The sequence below is a fragment of the Arvicola amphibius genome, chromosome 2, assembly GCF_903992535.2.
Source record: "Arvicola amphibius chromosome 2, mArvAmp1.2, whole genome shotgun sequence".
NCBI lineage: Eukaryota > Metazoa > Chordata > Mammalia > Rodentia > Cricetidae > Arvicola > Arvicola amphibius.
In genome coordinates, this window is record NC_052048.2 from 133,989,142 (window position 1) to 134,007,817 (window position 18,676).

At 42.5% G+C, this 18,676-nt stretch overlaps 3 protein-coding genes across 7 annotated transcripts in view; 1 reads left to right on the forward strand and 2 right to left on the reverse strand.

Moving 5' to 3' along the window:
* LOC119806202 (protein FAM228B-like) overlaps positions 1-6,678 on the reverse strand; it is a 53,440-nt gene extending 46,762 nt beyond the window's left edge. For 4 of the 5 annotated variants that reach the window (XM_038317800.1, XM_038317799.1, XM_038317798.1 and 1 more), the window contains exons 1-3: positions 6,386-6,527; positions 5,863-5,994; positions 146-214 (exon numbers count right to left, since the gene is read on the reverse strand). In XM_038317800.1, coding sequence (XP_038173728.1) covers positions 146-214; positions 5,863-5,961 — 168 coding nt within the window. In that variant the 5' untranslated portion in view covers positions 5,962-5,994; positions 6,386-6,527. Of the gene's footprint in view, positions 1-145; positions 215-5,862; positions 5,995-6,385 lie in introns of all 5 variants that reach the window. The other variant, XM_038317801.1, reaches the window with a different exon arrangement.
* Positions 6,679-6,797: 119 nt separating this feature from the next.
* Positions 6,798-15,807, forward strand: Pfn4 (profilin family member 4). The gene is made up of 5 exons (XM_038319550.1): positions 6,798-7,286; positions 7,474-7,684; positions 11,530-11,667; positions 12,523-12,628; positions 15,765-15,807. Exons 2-5 carry the CDS (start codon positions 7,568-7,570, stop codon positions 15,791-15,793), a joined length of 390 nt encoding a protein of 129 aa, XP_038175478.1. The 5' UTR covers positions 6,798-7,286; positions 7,474-7,567; the 3' UTR covers positions 15,794-15,807.
* On the reverse strand, positions 10,935-11,204 carry LOC119806443 (40S ribosomal protein S27-like). Its single transcript, XM_038318172.1, has one exon. It carries the CDS (start codon positions 11,202-11,204, stop codon positions 10,935-10,937), a length of 270 nt encoding a protein of 89 aa, XP_038174100.1.
* Positions 15,808-18,676: the final 2,869 nt, after the last annotated feature.

The following is an 18,676-nucleotide window of genomic DNA, read 5'->3' on the forward strand; positions in this document are numbered from 1 at the left end:
TCCACTTAATCCCAATTGCTAATGAGTGTTTTTAATTCTATTTTCTAATTATTTAAAACTTCAAGTTTTACTCAAAGTTATTAAGTAGAAACTACATGGAAAATGAAAAAAATTATCTAAGATGCATTTTGTAGCTAATTCTTACCTTTATTACATAATTTTCTCTGTATAAAATTGATTGAACAGCTGCATCAGTGTCTTCTTTAGCTAAAGCCTAAAAGAACAGAAGTAGTCCAAAAATCAAATCTTGAACAATCATTAGCATTATCTGAGCTTATTCTATTTTTATATGAAAGGCATATCCCTGAAACATTCTCTTATTATATTTTTATGTGAAAGGCTTATCCTTGAAACATTCTCTGTAAATCCAATGTTTCTGTATCACTAAGCGCTTTCTCAAAGACTCTTTTGATCTTTCTGCTCTTTGTTACAGCTCCTTCTAGTGCAAAAAAAAAATTCACCTCACAGGCATTTTGAGTCCCAGAACAATCAAATGACTTGCCAGAGTCATGTCATAGTGGAACCCTTTTCCCACATCTGGCAAATGTTTTTACCTTTCTGGGTTAAGACAGACATGCACAGGCTCTACTTGACAGACTAATCTCTCTGTATGTCTAATGGAAGACTATGAGTTTAGCACACCTTAGGCAAACCTAATCCTAGAAAATAACTAAAATAAAACAACACGAGGTCAAAGAAAGAAAGGGCTTCATTACATTTCTTGTTCCTATTCTTACTCTTTTATAATGAATTTACCTATTGATTTGACTTTGAAAATTGCTTTTTAAAAACGAAAATGTAGAGCCTGGCTTGGTGGCACACATCTTTAATCCCAGCACTCAGGAGGCAGGCAGACCTCTGTGAGTTCAAGGGCAAAAGTGAGTTCCAGGACAACCGGGGCTACACAGAGAAACTCTGTCTTGAAGAAACCAATCCATCAATCAATAAATAAATGAACAAATACTAAAATGTAAAGACTGTGGATAATATGAATCATGGGTTACATTTTTCTATCCACAAACTTACAAATAAACATGAAATATAAAAGTATAATCAAATATATGGCTGGATCTGTGTAAAATATAAGAATGGTGGATTGAAATAGAGGCATTTGCTCTTAAAGTCTTCTTACATTGTTCTAAGACAGGATCTTAGATTGTAGCCCAGACTGGCCTGGACTCATTATATAGCCCTGGCTGACCTCAAACCAGTACCAATCCATTCCTTGTCTTGGTCTCCCAATTTTATAATTTTATAATTTAAAAATTATAAAAGAGTAAGAATAGGAACAAGAAATGTAATGAAGCCCTTTCTTTGACCTTGTGTTGTTTTATTTTAGTTATTTTCTAGGATTAGGTTTGCCTAAGGTGTGCTAAACTCATAGTCTCCCATTAGACATACAGAGAGATTAGTCTGTCAAGTAGAGCCTGTGCATGTCTGTCTTAACCCAGAAAGGTAAAAACATTTGCCAGATGTGGGAAAAGGGTTCTACTATGACATGACTCTGGCATTATTATTAAAAATTATGAGATTACAGGCCTGTGTATGTTTCTTTAACTAATTTTCCATAACAATCTACCAGCTTGATAGACTGAAACATTTTTTTTCTCAAAGGCAATACAGACATATATATATAATTGAAATAAACACATTTATTATTAGTGAAGACCTTGTTACCGCCTAATAAATTTATGTATTTTTGTGTGGGCTTGGTGGGCTTTTTGTTGTTGTTCATTTAGAGGCAGGGAATCACCTTACAGCCCTGGTTGTTCTAAAACTCACTATGTAGACCAGATTATCCTCAACTTTAGAGATCTGCCTGCCTCTCTGACTCCTGAGTACTGGGTTTAAAGTTGTGTGCCACCAAACACAACTGAACCACAATTCAAACTCAAATATGTATCTACTATTTTGTGGGTAACGGAGTCTGACTATGTATTCCAGCCTAGCCTAAAACTTGCTAAGGAGTCTTAGACTTGTGATCCTCCTGCCTCAACTTGCCAAGTACAAGGATTACAGGTGTGAACCAATATCCTTGGTTTCAGAATTCATTTTCTTTCCTCCTTTTGCACAGACAAACAAAACAAAACAACTCAAAAACAGAAATCTGAAGGCCCTGGAGAGTGGCCCAAAGTGCCCACACAGCCCCATCCCTTCGTGCCCGACTAGTTTCAGCCAGAGCTAATGGAGGTAGTGAAAACTCCCATGTGTGCAGTCTTACTGACTGGTAACTATGGAAGACGTTTTCCTTAGCAGTGCTGGAGATTAAGCTTGCACAAGCTAGGCAAGTCCTCTATCACTGAACCACATCCTCAGGCCCAACCATTACAAGATGAGAGATGAGAGGAGACATCTCTAAGAGGGTCACAGAAAGAGTGCCGCAAAGTCCACGAAAGGACTGGCTAAATCTCCAGTAAGCTCTTGCCCTCTCTGTGGACCGGGCTCTATGCAGTAAAACCAAAGCTTAAGAAAAGCAGAGCGACTTCACCTGCTGCCAACTGGAAGACAAAATTTGGAGCCTGAACTCAGCAAAGTTAAGTGTCTGGGAAGTTTAATATTCCTCATAATGGCATAAAAGAATCAAGGTCCTCTAAAATGCATCATTCATACTGCCTAAATAGACACAGAGGAAAAGGAAAATGTGACCCATACTTAAGAAAACATCAGCAATACTAGGACGGTCCATTTGTTGTAACTGAAATATAAAGCCTTTGGGGGTGTGGGCATGGTACACATGCCCTAATTCCAGTTATTCCAGGTTCTTGTGAGGTTGAAGCGGGAAGACAAAGAGTTGAAAGTCAGGCTACACTATACAGTAAGGTTCTATCTAAAAGAAAAAAAAGAAGGGGTGGGGAGATTTTGGAATGGGTAAAAATACGCTAAAAATGAAAGGACAGACTTAGCAAACAAACAGAAGCAAGAAAAGTGGAAAAATCTAGTTCTTACATTTTAAAAAGACACAAATTTCAGTGAGTTTAACAGAAGATTGAAGATGACATAAACAAGAATTATGACATAAACGAGACGGTATAGCATTAGAAATAATTCACTTCAGACCTAGGCTTAGTGACACATGTCTGGAAACCCAGGCCGCAGAAGGTTAAGGCAGGAGCACTAGCGTTTGAGAACAGCATGGACAACACAAAGACTTGTCAGAGAGACAGAAGTGGGGGTGTGAGGAGCAAAGGAAGGAAATAATACCTGAAAGAGGAAGGGCATTTTCAGAAACTGTAAGCCCACAAATACAAGAAGTTCAATAAACTCTAAATAGTGGAGAAACTGGAGCCTTCATACACTGCTGGGACTATAAAATGGTACAGTTGTCCTGGGAATCTCTTTGCTGGTTTCCCAAAACGTTAGGTGCAGAGTTATTTGACTCAGCAAATCCAATCCTATGTTACAAGAGAACTGAAAACATGTTCAAACGAAAAGTCGTATACAAATGTTCATGAGAACAATGTTCATAACAACAAAACACTAGAAACAATTAAAATGTTCAGCCCCTGATGAAATTAAATGTGGCATCCAAGCACTGAGATAGTATTTGGTCATGAAAGGGAGGACGTAGGATGCCGGGCAGTGGTGGCTCACGCCTTTAATCCCAGCACTCGAGAGGCAGAGGCAGGCGGATTTTGGTGAGTTCTAGGCCACCTGGTCTACAAGAGCTAGTTCCAGGACAGGCTCCAAAGCCACAGAGAAACCCTGTCTCGAGAAACCAAAAAAAGGACATAGGAGCTAAAGAGAAAGTTGGGTGGTGAAAAGTGTTTGTTCCTCTTCCAGAGGACCAGAGTGAGGTCAGGTCAGTTCTCAGTCCCACATTAGGTAGATTACAACCATCATAATTCTAGCTCCAAGGGACCCAACACCCCTTTCTGACGTATGCAAGCACCTGTACACACATATAAAAATTGTTTAAAAAGCATGAGTGCATGGTTGAACTTTGAAAACATTATTCCAAGGGAAAGAAGCCAGTTGCAAAGGACCACATGTTACATATGACTAATTTGTATAAATGCCTAGGGTAGGCAAATCCACAGATTTAGAAAGTAGATTACTGTTACCAACAACTACAGGGCAAAGAAAATGAGGAGCGATTGCCGAAGGAAATAGCTTCTTCTTAGGAATGATGAAAATATTCTAGAATTAAGAGAGTAGTAGAAGTCACAAAGCCTTGTGAAAAAAACTGAAAGGATACTTAATTGTACATTTTAAAGAAGTGACTGTTATGATCTAAAAATTATATCTCAGTATTAAAATTTCAATAATAACCTACTTCTAGAAAGAATAAAATATTTGAACAAACTTCACCAAAGAAGATAAATAGCAAGCAAAGATGCCTTAATGACTAATTAGGTTAATAGTCTTTTAACTATACAATAAAACTTAAGACTATACCAAATGTTGGCTAGAACACGAAAAAAACTAACTATCATATGCTGCTAGTGGGAATGTAAAATAACAACTTTGGGAAATAGTTTGACAGCTTCGCAAAACATAATTTACCTCACAACTAAATGTTACCCAAGGAAAATGAAAAATGTCCATACCATGACATGAATGTGAATGCTCAGAAGAGCTTTATTTTTTATTTATTTATTTTTATTTTTGGCTTTTCAAGATGGGGTTTCTCTGTGTAGCCATGACTGTCCTGGAACTCTGTAGACCAGGCTGGCCTTGAACTCACAAAGATCTGCCTGCCTCTGCCTCCTTAGTGCTAAGATTAAAGGCGTACACCACCATTGCCCAGTTAGAAAAGCTTTTAATTGCTCTAAACTGGAAACAACCTAAATGCCCATCAATAAGATGGACAAACTGGAACACAGTCATTGAGGAGATGGGAAGAAGAGGACTGGAACAGTTAGTGATGCATACAAAAGCATGGAGGAGCCGAAAAACAGTTTCAAGTGAAAGCAGCCAGATAAAAGGATGACGTAAGAGCCAGGCTTGGTGGCGCAGGCCTTTAACCTCAACACTCAGGAGAAGAGGCAGGGGGATCTTAGTTGGAAACCAGCCTGTTTTACAGAATGAGTTCCAGGATATCTGTCTCAAAAAAAAAAAAAAGAAGAAGAGGAAGAGGAAGAAGAGCAGGAGGAGGAGGAGGAGGAGGAGGAGGAGGAGGAGGAGGAGGAGGAGGAGGAGGAGGAGGAGGAGGAGGAAGAAGAAGAAGAAGAAGAAGAAGAAGAAGAAGAAGAAGAAGAAGAAGAAGAAGAAGAAGAAGAAGAAGAAAGTTTTCCCTGCATAAAACACTTTTTAAGAATAAGCAAAACCGGGGCTGGAGAGATGGCTCAGAGGTTAAGAGCATTGCCTGCTCTTCCAAAGGTCCTGAGTTCAATTCCCAGCAACCACATGGTGGCTTCCAAACATCTGTAATGAGGTCTGGTGTCCTCTTTTGGCCTGCAGGCATACACACAGACAGAATATTGTATACATAACAAATAAATATTTAAAAAAGAATAAACAAAACCATAATGACAGCGTGGTGACAGGAAATGGGGGAAATGGGGGAGGGTACTGCAAACGACATGAGGAAACTGGGAATATTGAATATATTTGTTATCTTGCTGTGTAACAATGGCTTCGGGAGCACATACATGCCAAAACTTAGCAAATTATGCACTTTAAGTGTATGTATTTATTGTATACCAATTATACCTTAATAAAACTATTTGGAAAAAATATATCCAAATTTCAGTGGATGTTTAAGAGCTTTGCTATATTAGAAAAGAGTTATAAACCAGTGGCTTGTGATTCTACTTCAAGCAGCTCTCCACTGAGGAGCAAAGGAGTACAACTGGAAGAAAAAGGCTAAAGTTAGTACAAGACCCCTCTCTAAGCAAAGACCTCAAAAGTCATACACTATACCTCCATAAAAGAAAGCGACTGTGGTTCCAACCATTCTTTGGAGCTCTTGCGCTTAGGGAGTGTGTCCGTTACCAGATCGTCTTGGTTCCCATCTTTCATTGTGGTCACCAAGTAATAGGGTCCCTAGAAAAGCTAAAACAGCGTTTATTTTGTAATTAAAATTCACAATAGTTCACTTTTGTATTTAATAATCAACACTCATGACCTTGGGCAACCGTGGAATGAGTCTTCAAAAACGGACCATCCTTGTTTCCCTCTGGTTGCCATGAAACATGGGTCTTTTGGAGACCTCATGGCTATCGGTCATACGACCAGCCTCTAGGAATCTCATCCACAGCAGTTCCCTAAATCTGATAAACTACTGGGGCACAAATGAGCTCTTGGAGAAGAAAGGGAATTTTGGACGAAATTCAGGTCTTCAAGCTCCAAGAGGCTCCAAGCCCTCCCCAGGGTCTGCATGTGAGGGGGAAGGGGACTTCTGAGGCTGTCCCCTCGGTGGATCCAGGGCACCAGGCTCGCTCACCAGGGAGTGGGGCCCGCGAGGCCCGGTCCCCGTTCCGCCCGCTGACGCAGACCGTGTGCGCGAGGCCGCCAGGCCCTGTAGGCCACGACCAGGCCCTTCAGCCCCCTCTGGCGGCAGGCAGAGCTTTCGGCTCTCCGGAAGCACTGTGCGCCCGCGGCCCCAGCCCGAGACCGCTGCTTCAGAACGCGCGAACGTTAAGGCCTCGGTCTCCTGGAAGCGGCTCCACGCGCCCCACTGCCACGAGGGGCAACAAGACCGCGCGCGCACCACCGAGGACCGCGGTCCGCAAACCTGAGCGGGGGGCCGTCCTCGCGCTAACAGGCAGCTGCCACAGCCAATCCGCTTTCGCCCGTGCCCTTGGGCTCCGCCCATTCCCGCCCCTAGCGGAGCTTTGACTCCCCAGTAGCGCTGGTACCTGGTGTTTAGCTCCCATTCCCCAGGACTTCGGATTCGGTTAGGCTACTCGCTCGCCCTCAGTCGCCTCGCCGAGCTAGGTCCCTGGTGAACGAGCGTTTGTGGCGGTTGACTCTGATGGCGGCCCATGGGCAGGAAATGTAGACATCCAAGGTGGTGGTAGAGCTCGGGTCTGTTGACCAGTGTCTGTCTCCAGCGTTGATGCTGGTCAAGGAGGAATGAAAGGAGGATCTTATTTAACTCGGTTGTTCTCCTTAGTCCATGGCTATGAGATTCTTTGGGTAGCTGGTTGCTTCTTTTTGTTTTTACTTTATTTGCTTTTTATTTATTTACTTGTTCATTTCTGCGGGTCTGAGGATTGAACCAAGGACTTTACATTTCCCTCTCTACCACAGAGAGACAGGGTCTCTCTGGCCTTGAACTTGTAGCCTTCCTGCCACTAGAGTACCTGAGATGATAGGCATGGACTTGTGTCTTTAAACCCCAGGTAATTCTCATGTAAATTATTTCATAGCTAAAAATGTTGAGGCTCTGATTTTTTTTTTTCCTTCAAACTCCACTTAATAAGCCATTCTTTGAACTCTGGTTTTCTATGGTGTTTTGTTGTTTTAATTCTGAGTATTGGTGAACACTGGATGGCAGACCACCAATCTCATTCTTCCAACGTTTTAAAGGTCACCCACTGATCTAAAACTGAAGCGTCTGAGGCACTTACATGCTCATACTTGGAGGCTTCAACCACAGTTCCTGGTTCAGAGCTGAGGAAGCATGAGTCACTTACAAAACTTACTGTTAGACACCTTGCTGGGGACAAAGCATGTGGACAGTGCCGCCCTCATCAAACTCCAGGAAAGGAGCCTGTGTGTGACATCACCGGGATTTAGTGTAAGAGGAAAAATCTTTATATAAAAAAAATAACTTTCTAGGTTAGCATCTAAAGTATTGTTTTTTTTTATCATGTCATCTTCGTGTATGTGCTGTGAGTGGACAATGTAAAAAATATGAACATGTTTCAACAATATCAGAATTTATTGAGTAATGATAAAGGTATAGTCGTTTCTGTGGCATCAACTTAATATGCCTGCTTTCCTTGGTAACCATGACCGAGATGAACACAGGCTGTTTTATTCCTATCTGAATTATTAATATCAACTCTTGGATCACACAATAATATGTGTGTGTACATATACATGCAACCATATATATGTATATGTATGGTTCCAAATGGCAATAAACTGTTAAGAGATCACAGCAGAGTTCAAGGGTTCTCATAAGTCCTGAAAAGAAGGGAAGTTGGTAGAAATGTCATAGATATTTGACAATAGATATCGATAAATTAACAGAACCAGAGCTGCAAGAAAGAATCTGGAGAAACTTTGGTGAGTAGTTAGGCTCCTTCAGATCACAAGTTTGAGAGTAAAGCTGCAGAGCTGAGACAGCTCCAGGGGCAGAAGGGCAGGGCTGGGTCCAGACAGATCGGTAGACAGATGGACAGACGGGGCAGGTCCAGGTCAGTCGGTACCAATGCCATCTCCGTGCAAGGTGTTTGCTTCTCTGTGGAGTCCGGGGAGGGAGTTACCCTCTCGCCTTGGTTTGGTGTATATGATATTTCTTGGGCTTGGTCTTTCTGATATGGTTTTAATATGTCCATATGCCTCCACTTTCTCAGTTTACCCTCATAAATTTATAGAGGTGCAATCTTTCTCCCCCAGGAATAAGTCGCTTTTCAGTCTGTGTTGCATAGGAGGGACTGGGTGGACGTGCCATCCCTGTGTCCATCCACGGGTGGAGTCACCCTCCGTCTTCAAGTGGAGTCTCTCTGAGCGAGAAACACTCAAACACGGCCGCTTCCCAAAGCGTGGGTAACAGGGCAAGGCCCAGCCTGATCCCAGTGTGGCCACTATACCTTGTTTCCTTTCATTCCTGCCCGCAGTGCCCTTCTCTGTGCCTTCTGCTGCTTCAGCTTGCGTCCTTCTGTTTTCTTATCATGTCCTATTTCCCACCTTCTTTAAGAGGTCTATCTTCCCTCTTACGAGCCCCCATTTTTTTTTCACCTACAGACACACACATCAGTAAATATATTCATACACATATTTATAAAGATTTGTTTTTATTTTTATGTGTATGGTTATTTCATCCACATGTTTATGTACCATGTGTATGCAGTGTCTACAGAGGCCAAAAGAGGGCTTCCGATCCTTTAATTAGAGTTCTAGATGGCTGGTAGCCATAGTGTGGGTGGGTAGTGGGGAATGAACCTGGGTCCTCCGCAAGTGCTCTTACCTGCTGAGCTCCTTTTCCAGCCTCAACCACATCATTTTAAACCCACATTCTATATGTAAAAGAAAATGTGCTAATTGTCTCCCTGGGTCTGGTTTATTAACCCTTAACACAATGACTCCAACTACAGCTATTTTTCTACAAATGTCATTATTTCATTTTTCTTTCCCCCCCCCCCCCCTGAAATAGAGTCTCATTCGTTGCGTAGGCCAGGCTGGCCTCAAACTACAGAGATCTGCTTGCCTCTGCCTCCCAAGTGCTGGGATTAAATAAAGGTGTGTGTCTTCATGTCCAGCAATGTCAATTACATTGTGTACGTAAACCACATGTTTTTGTTCACTCTTATATTGGGCAGCATCTAGATAAGTTCTGTGTCCTGGCTATCGTGACTACTACTCCAGTGAACATGTACATGTGCCTGTCTCTTCCTGACATGCTGAGTCAAAGTCCTTCACTTATTCATCCCCCAGAGTGGTGGAGCTAGGTCATATGGTAATTCTAGGGGCAGTTTTTTTGGGAAGGAACTTTCCATACTGATTTCCATAGTAGATGCCCAAGTTTGCATTCACACCAGCAATGAATTAAGAGATACTCTCATCTTTCCCCACATCCTTGTCAGCATCTCTTGTCATTTGTTTTCTTCTTTTTCTTTCTTTTCTGTTTTTAAGAAGGTTCCATACAGCCTAGGCGAGCCTGCAACTTGCTAGGTAACCAAAGATGACCTTGAACCTCCTGCCTCTACTTCCCAAGTGCTAGGACTATACTAATGGAGCACCACGCCTGGTCTATGTAATGCTAGGGACTAAACCCAGAGCTTTGACATGCTTAGCAAGTGCTCTACCAATTGAGCTACATCCCTGCCCTCATTTGGTTCTGTTTTCTTGATACTTATTATGACTGGCATATGGTGCACTCTCAAAATGTATACACAGTGCCTTCAGGATTCAGAAGACTCATATCTCCTAGAACTGTAAGCTGCCATCTTGGTGCTGGGAATTAAATCTAGATCCATCCTTTGCATGAGCAACAATTGCTCTTAACTACTGAGCCATCTCTCTAGAACTATTGTTATATATGTATATGTGTGTATATCTGTTTATATGTGCATCTGAGTGCAGTGCTCTTGGAGCCTAGAAGAGGGCTTCAGATCTTCTGGAGCTGGAGTTGTAGGCAGTTGTGAGCCACCTGACATGGACGTTTAGGAACTGAACTCCTGTCCTTTGGAAGAGTAGCAGGTGCTCTTAAGTACCGAGCCATCTTTCCAATCCCTCAAAGCAGTTTTAATTTGCATTTATCTGATGGATGAATATTATTTTTTCAAGTATTTGACCTTTTGTGATTAATTGATTGATTGATTGATTGATTGGGTGATTTGGGGATTTTAGTTTTGCAGTTCTTTTTTTTAAGATTTATTTATTATGTATATGGTGTTCTGTCTGAAGAGGGCGCCAGATCTCTTTACAGATAGTTGTGAGCCACCATGTGGTTGCTGGGAATTGAACTCAGGATCTCTGGAAGAGCAAGCAGTGCTCTTAACCACTGAGCCATCTGAGCCATCTCTCCAGCCCGAGTTTTGCAGTTCTTTATTTACCCTTGGTCCATAAATCTCTGCCCACCGTGTAGTTGGTGGTTGTTTCACGTTTATGTTCCATCACTTTGTTCTAGTTTTGTTTCCTTTGCTGTACATAAACTCTTTAATTTCTTGTGATCCCATTGGCAAATTCCTGAGGTTATTGCCTGTGCTATTGGAGTCCTTTTCAGAAAATTCTTTCCTGTAGGTATGACTTTTAAACAAAAGAGCCTCTTTTTTCTTTCTTTTTTTTTTTTTCCCAAAATGTGTTTATTGGGCTGGTTCTCACTCATCTTGAATCAGGTGTTTCCAGTGCTGCGTGGTCCTGCAGGAGCACCCTTCTGTCAGCCTTGCTTTCCCGCCTGTAGGCTGACAGAGGACAGTGGAGCGGCCGACACTCAAGACTACCGTCTGTGCGTGGCTAAATACCGTGGTGATTTTAGAGCATCCTGGGCACTTCACATCCATAAAGTAGGAATTGGGGCTCTGCAGCAGGCGCTTTTTCTTGTCTTTCCTCTTTTCCTCTTCTGAAGGAGATTCTTTGCGAGAGGTCATCACCGCTGAAAAGCCAAAAAAAGCCTTTTCTACTAAAAAGCCATTGGAAATGCTTTAGACTACGTTTAGACCACCTAGTCAGTCACAATCAGTTGGAAGAGCAGCCATAGAAAGCAATAGGTGTGGCCATCCTCTAATGCAAGTTTATGAGCAGTGGAGCTCGGGGTTCAGGTAACGGTGACAGGGCACGAGTGTGTTTTCTTTTGTCCAGTCATTTTTAAAAAGGGAGAACCATTCCCAGCCTTCAGGTCATTTTAAAAGGTGGTTAACCAAATTTAGCTGGCCAGTGGCCATGCTTCTTACCTATCCTGTTTAACCTCTGCAGGTAATGCCAAGTGATGTTCGAACACTTGTGAATGGATTTGCCAAAAACCCACTGCTAACCCGAAGGGAAGGCTTGTACTTCAAGGAAAAGGATTACAAATGTGTCCGGGCGGATGACTATTCTCTTTATGCTAAGAATGTAAGTATTCAAGATTCGAATACAGATTGGTAAAAATCTTAAGAATTTTACTTCGGTTTTCTTTATCCCTTCTGATGCTCTCTGCAAAACATTACTAGTAGCCTTGAGTTGTTCAGATAGCACTCTAGTGCCGGGAAGTGTGTGTGTGAAGCTGTGAAGTGTGATGCTCACAGAGGGCTGGGATGGACGCGAAGAGCAGAGACCTTGCCCGGAGCATGCAAAGCTCGGGGCTTGGTCTCCAGCACTGAAATGAATCAAAGAAGAAAAAAGCACTTCGTGTCCAAAAGTTTTCTTAGCCAGATATCCTGGCTGTTAAAATATTTCCTCTGGACTCTGTCAGCTGAGCTACCTCTCCTGATACAGTTCATCCTCCGGTGCCATGACTTGCTCGTCTTGGGTCCTGAAACCCTACGTGGGGGCAGCGAGGGAACGAAGAAAGGACAGAGACACGGACACATACAGTAAAGCTAGAATCAGGTGGGGTGTTTAAATACATTCCAAAGTTCATATACCTGTTAGAAACAGAGGTAGGCAAGGAAAGGTTATTACTGGGCTATAGAATACATAGTTATTAGGCTCTGGACTTGCAACGTTCCAACCTCCCCACAGTCAGTATACTTTCCAGGAATTCTTCACAATACGTGCAATATTAGTACAAAAAACTGAAACTTTTCAGAAAATACTACTAAATTTCTCAAAATAATGGAAGATTTAAAATACAAGTCCAAAAATACAAAGAAGTCAGGAAAAAGGTATTTTGTTTTGTTTTGTTTTGTTTTGAATGTTTCTGAGGTAACTCCTGGCCTTGTGGCTCAGAACAAAGCCAGAGCATTCTATGTCCTTTTCCTCACCCAGGAGAACACTGGTGTGGTTGTTGTGAAGACCCATCTGTATCTTCTGGTGGCCACTTACACTGCAGGCATGTATCCTAGCGTCTGCGTGGAGGCCACAGAGAAGCTGGGTAAGTTTGCCTCCCACTGAGGCTTGAGACTCTACTCAAACTAGCCAGGGGAGAAAGGAGGAATTTATTGGAGAATCCAGGGATAACTCACATACACACAGAAAGTGTTGAACACTGGGGAGCCACAGGAAAGGCAAGTACCCTGGATGGGAACACTGCTGGACTGCTGGCAGTCTGTCTTGTCTCTGCTTCTTCGTGAGTCAGCTTTGCTCTGTCCCATTGCAAGGCAACTGCTTCCTTCCCTGGCTTGGTAGCACCCTGGTTTGTGTCATAGTTTACCCTTACTCCCACCCCCATGTCAGTAAGCTGTGCAAGAGAGATGGGCAGGGGAGCAGAGAGGAAGCAGGTTAAAAAGGAAAGAATGTTAGGAGCCCACCCTGGAGAGGTGGAGCCATCTTGGTGTGTAGTGCAGTCCCCTTCCCTGGTTTACAATTGGGGAAAAATAAAAATAAGATTTAATAGATAACTAAAGTGAGGTTTTGAAGGGGCGTGGTCGGTCGGCAATTGGAATTAACCAGACTAGCTTTATTATAAAATACTCGGCTTTAATAAACGGAGGAAATGGGAGAAACTTACAGAGCCAGAGTTCCAGCGAAGCACAGGAAACAAAGAGAGCGAAAACAAATGCACACGGATGTTTTAAAGGTATCTGGGGCCCCGGAGGGGGCACGCCCCTCAAACAAGGGGATTGGTTAGCTCCCCCATCAAGGTTTGAGCATAGCAAATGGTAAATGGCCTCTCGAGACTCTGTAAGATGTCATCCTACCTGCCAGAAATGCATTCCTGTCCTGTCCATGCCCCCTCACCTCTGGTTGATACATTCCTCATTGTCTCTGAGGGTCCAGGCAGATCTGGATGCCTCTTCCACTGTGCTGTGTATTTTATGCACACCACTGCTGTTATTCCCATTAGAGCTCTTTGTTGATCTGGATTACAAACCCATTGCAGCAATGCCAACTTAATTCTCCCCCTATCTGAGATCTAGCACAGTACATGATTTTGAGTAGGAAATTACTGTATGTTTGATAAATTGAGATGTGAATAACTTCTACCTAACAAATCCAGAGCTGTTCCAGGGAACTAATCTCAAATGAATGTGTGAGAAGTTAAGTCCTAGAAAAGGAGGCTCTGTTTCAGCAGAGTAGGAGCAGAAACCAGCAGAGACCTATAATTTGAGCTAATATATCTCATTAAAATATCTATAATGAAAGTAGGAGGACAGGCCACTAGGCTTTCAATAAACCAGGCTTTGTTCTATTGGCTGAGAACCAAGGCTGATTCCATAGGGAAGGCCAGAAAGTTCCCTGGCTTCATTGTAATGAAGATTCTCTGATTATTTATTTATTTATTTATTTATTCATTCATTCATTCATTCACTTAAGACCACAATAGACTCCAAAAAATAATGCAGCTGGCACAGCACCAGTTAGAACCCACTGTTGTAAGAAGGGACCAACGATGTTAGAAGTGTTTGGATAGCCTAAGGGGTGGGTCAGGCTGCTGGCATCAGCTGACTTAACTGTGCCTCCTTCATTACTATGGCTCTCTCTCCCTCCCCTCCTCCAGCTTTCTCTCTGTCTGATATAGGGTTTCATTGTGTACCCCAGACTGGGATCAAACTTGCAATCTTCCTGCTTTAGCCCACTAAATTCTGGGATTACAGGCATATGCTAGTATGCCTCCAAATTGTGCTTTTCTCTATTAAAAAAATAATATGTGATCATTGCAGAAAATTTGAGAAATAAAGAATCAAGGTGATTAAAATTTTTTTAACCTCTGGATGTAGACCATTCACCTGTATTTAATCTGCAGCACACAGGGGGAGTGGGCAGATCTCTGAGTTCAAGGCTAGACTAATCTGTATAGCTAGTTTCAAGCCAACCAGAGTTATATGGTGAGACCCTGTTTTCAATTGTTTTTTAATTATGGAAGATTCCAACAGCATGACGTAATAGCAACTTTAAGGAGTCAATAGGCAAATAACCCTGGTTACTCCACAAAAGTCAGTCGGGTTTATTTTTAAACAACAAATGTGTGTGTCAATAAAATGTTAGCATCACTAATTCTAAGTTGTCAGTTTTAAAAAGTTAGTATAAAATTATTAAAGAACTATAATTATTCCTTAAACTTCCTGTGACTTAACCTCAAGTAGACAACAAAATGTCCTAGCTTCTTCACATGAGACTTGCCTCTCTCTTAACTTAAACCCACATGTATGTAAGAATCTAGGCTCTGTGTTTTGTCATCTACATAGAAAGAAGCAATGGTTCATGGTTTGGGTATTTTGTTTATTCTCATTAGAATATCATCTAAGACCAGTCCTATAAAACAGAAGAATAGAAAATAATTCATTTTTCTGAATTTGCCTGGCAGTAATTCTTACAATAAGTTTTTAAAGGCCTTACTTTTTTATTTGTTTTCGGTTTTTTGGTGTTGTTTGTGTGTTGGTTGGGTTTTTTTGTTTGTTTTGGGTTTTTTTTGAGACAAAGTCTTGCTATGTAGTACTTACTGACCTAGAACTCAACATGCATATTAAACTGGCCATGAACTTGCTGCTTCTAACACCCAAGTAGTGGGATTGCAAGAGCGTGCCACCATATCTGACTAAAAGTCAGTTGCCAATACAATCCTGGTCTCCCCCCATCTCCATCTGTCATGGTTGCAGTAGAGCCGTGGTTCTCAACCTGTGGGTCAAGACCCCTTTGGGGGCCCAAGCAACCTTCCACAGGTTAAGAAGACAAGTATAATTTTTGCTGAGTGAAAAACAGCCTTCAAATTTTCTTATTAACAGATTTTTTTTTAATGAAGGAGCAGGCAGCAGGCTCTACTGTTCCCTGAGCCCTCCCCCACCCATCTTCCCTTGACAGTTGTGTGTGCCATCATTCTCTCCAGAGCAGCTCAAATGCCCTATCACTATGGAGTAGACCGAGGACTGCATACATCCGTCCGTCTCCCAGTAGGCACAGACCTCCACAGGACAAGGCCTGTGTTTTAGCCATCACGTCATCCTTGTAACACCACATGGCATGGTACCAGCACATGGTGGTCAACCAACACTGCTCATTGAAAAATGAATGAATTGCAGTGTAATGTCAGTTCACACTCACAAATTACTAATGTGCTGTGTTTCTTTCAGGAGACTACCTAAGAAAGAAAGGAAACTAAACCTTCAGACAACTTTATTATTTTGAAACAAGAAAAAGTATTTTGTGCTTAAAAACACTGAGTGGAAAACAAAAACAAAGACTGAGTTACGGAAAATTTTTCTTATTTCAAGTGTTCATCATCTCTCACCGGAAGGACCTGACCGGCTCGTTCCTTTTCTTTAAGCATTGGTTACTGACTTGAAACCCGAGTGCATTAACGACTTTTCATAGGACAAGTCTGTTGGGAGTCTCGCCTCCAAGTCCCCACACATCCTGCCAGATATTCCAAGAATACAGGCCCTGGTCGCCCCTGTGTGTGAGCCTCATGCACATCGATGTCAGAGGAGAGCTGTGGAGTCAGTTCTCCTCGTCCACCACGTGGGTAGTGGGAATTGGACCTGGGTCGTGAGGGCTGCTGGCAAGTGAGCCCACTGAGCCATCTTACCAGGGTCCCTGACCACTCTGTACCCAGTCCGTGTCAGTGTCAAACCACCTTAAAAATTAAAGTAATGCTTAGAAAATCCTCTCATTTTCAAGTTTTATCTCACAACCTTTCTAAGAGCTTCCTGCCGATGCCAGCCGTCCTCTGAGTATAGGTCCTAAGGGTCACCCATTTGTTCTTCGCTGTCAACCTTCCCACTGAAACCATTCATCCATGTGCTTGGTTTGTGAAAGAGATAAGTTCAAAATTCATCTCTTTCCTATTGAGTAGCCTACCAAATGCTAAGTAGCAATGACCCAGAGGTAAACACCTTGTCCTCTCGACCATCGATGGGTTCACAGTTTATCAGGATTCACAGATTTGTGAATCATGTAATGAACCCGCATATGTCCAGGTATGAAACAATGCCAGAGCACAGAACTTGAGCAACTAACTGTCCCATTAAGCCGCGTCAGGGCTTTACGAGAATCTGAAACTGGCATTAGAAGGGAGTTTGAGAGAGGAAGCGTAGAAGAGGGCAAAGAGCATGCCAGGATAGAGGACGGCATGTGAGAGCCCCAGAGTCAGGGAGCTCCCTGGCATGTCAGGAATGGTGAGAAGTTCACGAGAGACGGAAAACAGTGTGTGTGGATATCCCACAAGAGAAAAGGATGCCTCCCAGAGGGCATCAGTAACTGTGGACAATGCTTTTATAATAGTTAAGTTTATGCTGGAGACGTAGCTCAGGGATAAAGCACCTAGCATGCCAGAAGACTTGAGTCCAGCCTTAGTGCTCCTGAAATTTAGAAAAAAATACATACAAATACCCTAAACTTAGTCTTCATCTATTAAGAATACAAAAGTAGACATATTTAAAACCTGGGAAAAATAAGATACTCGTAATTTTTCACTAAATGAAAAATACTGATTTCATTTTTATCCAGTATTTTTCAATGTACATGTTTCAACCTTATCTAGGTCCTTAGCATAGTGACTATAACTGCCATCTGCTGTGTTTATTTAGCATCAAGTTGTTTCTTGAATGTCACTAAGATTCCTTCAAAGAACATTATCCAATCACTGCATATCATTTAATTTAAATATACTGTTAGAAGCTTTAATTATTTCCACCTTTTTTTTTTTGGTTTTTCAGACAGGGTTTCTCTGGGTAGCTTTGGAGCCTGTACTGGAACTAGCTCTGTAGATCAGGCTGGCCTCGAACATAGAGATCCACCTGCCTCTGCCTCCCAAGTGCTGGGATTAAAGGCGTGCACCACCACCACCTGGCTAGTTATTTCTACTTTTTTACATCACAAATAATACTCAAAAATAAATTTATGGCTTCCTATTTGACTATATACATAGATCTCCCACAGGTTTGGGATTCAGTCTTCAGTGATTTCTCCTCGTAATTTAACACACTGATACCTGTCTAAGTCGGGATAACTGTGTACCTACCCCTAGGCTGATAAACGGAGCATACCCTAAACTGCAGTGACATGCAAGGATGAAACATCTTGGTGGTTTGCCAACAGCCAATGGACAGCCTTTCCTAGCTACTTGACCCCTGCACTGCTTGGGACAGACTCTCTAGTTTCCTCCTATAATTCTCATGACAAAGTTGCAATTGTGTCCAGCTGTATAAAGAACCAAAGAAGTGACTCTTTGGCAGTAATTGCACAGTACGGGTAGAAACACCCAGAGAGCACGCAGTCTTCCCAAGCGAGTCTCCAAACTAAGGACGTTCTTTTCATAGTAGTCACAATAACTTTGGGAGGTCCACAGTGGCATGGATAGATTAAAGGGTTCCATACCCCAGATTCTTTTCTTTTTGTCGGGGGTGGAAGGTTGAGACAGTAGCCCTGGCTGTCCTGGAACTCCCTCTGTACATGAGGCTGGCCTGGAACTCAGAGAGGCACCTGCCTCTGTCCCCCAAGTTCTGGGATTAGAGGCGTGTGCCACCACATCCAGCTGCGCCCCAGATTCTGAACTCCTATATGTACTTTCCTAATACTATGCTGCTGAGATTGAGGACTCGTGTCAAATAGCTTTTCTTTCCTCTCCCATCCCACCTCCCATCTCCAGGATGTAATCTTGACCATCCCCAGCCCTACTCAGCTTCACCATGCTAAAGGAAAGGAAAACACTAGATACAGTTGGATACTATAGCCTCCGCATCCTGTATGATGAAAACATGCACCATCTGTGCACTGCAGTCCCGTGAGAGGAAAGCAGAGAAGCACCAATGAGGTGTGGACTGGAGATGATGGCTCAGCAGCTTAGAGCACTGGCTGCTCTTCCGACGTCCTGGGTTCAGTTCCAAGCACACACAGGGCAGCTCACAACCACCCAGAACTCCAGTTCCAGTGGATCACTTGAACTTACACAGACAAGTTAAAATACATTCCTTTTAAATAAAAGAAAATCTTTGTGACATAATTCATTGAGGAAAAGAGGGCTTCACACTTTTCCCCATCAATT

Coding starts and splice junctions, on each gene's coding strand:
- Pfn4 (XM_038319550.1), top strand. CDS start 7,568: ATGAGTCACTTACAAAACTTACTGTTAGACACCTTGCTGGGGACAAAG. Junction 7,685..11,529: donor TGACATCACCGGGATTTAGT/GTAAGAGGAAAA, acceptor TAACCTCTGCAG/GTAATGCCAAGTGATGTTCG. Junction 11,668..12,522: donor ATTCTCTTTATGCTAAGAAT/GTAAGTATTCAA, acceptor TTCCTCACCCAG/GAGAACACTGGTGTGGTTGT.
- LOC119806443 (XM_038318172.1), bottom strand. CDS start 11,204: ATGACCTCTCGCAAAGAATCTCCTTCAGAAGAGGAAAAGAGGAAAGAC.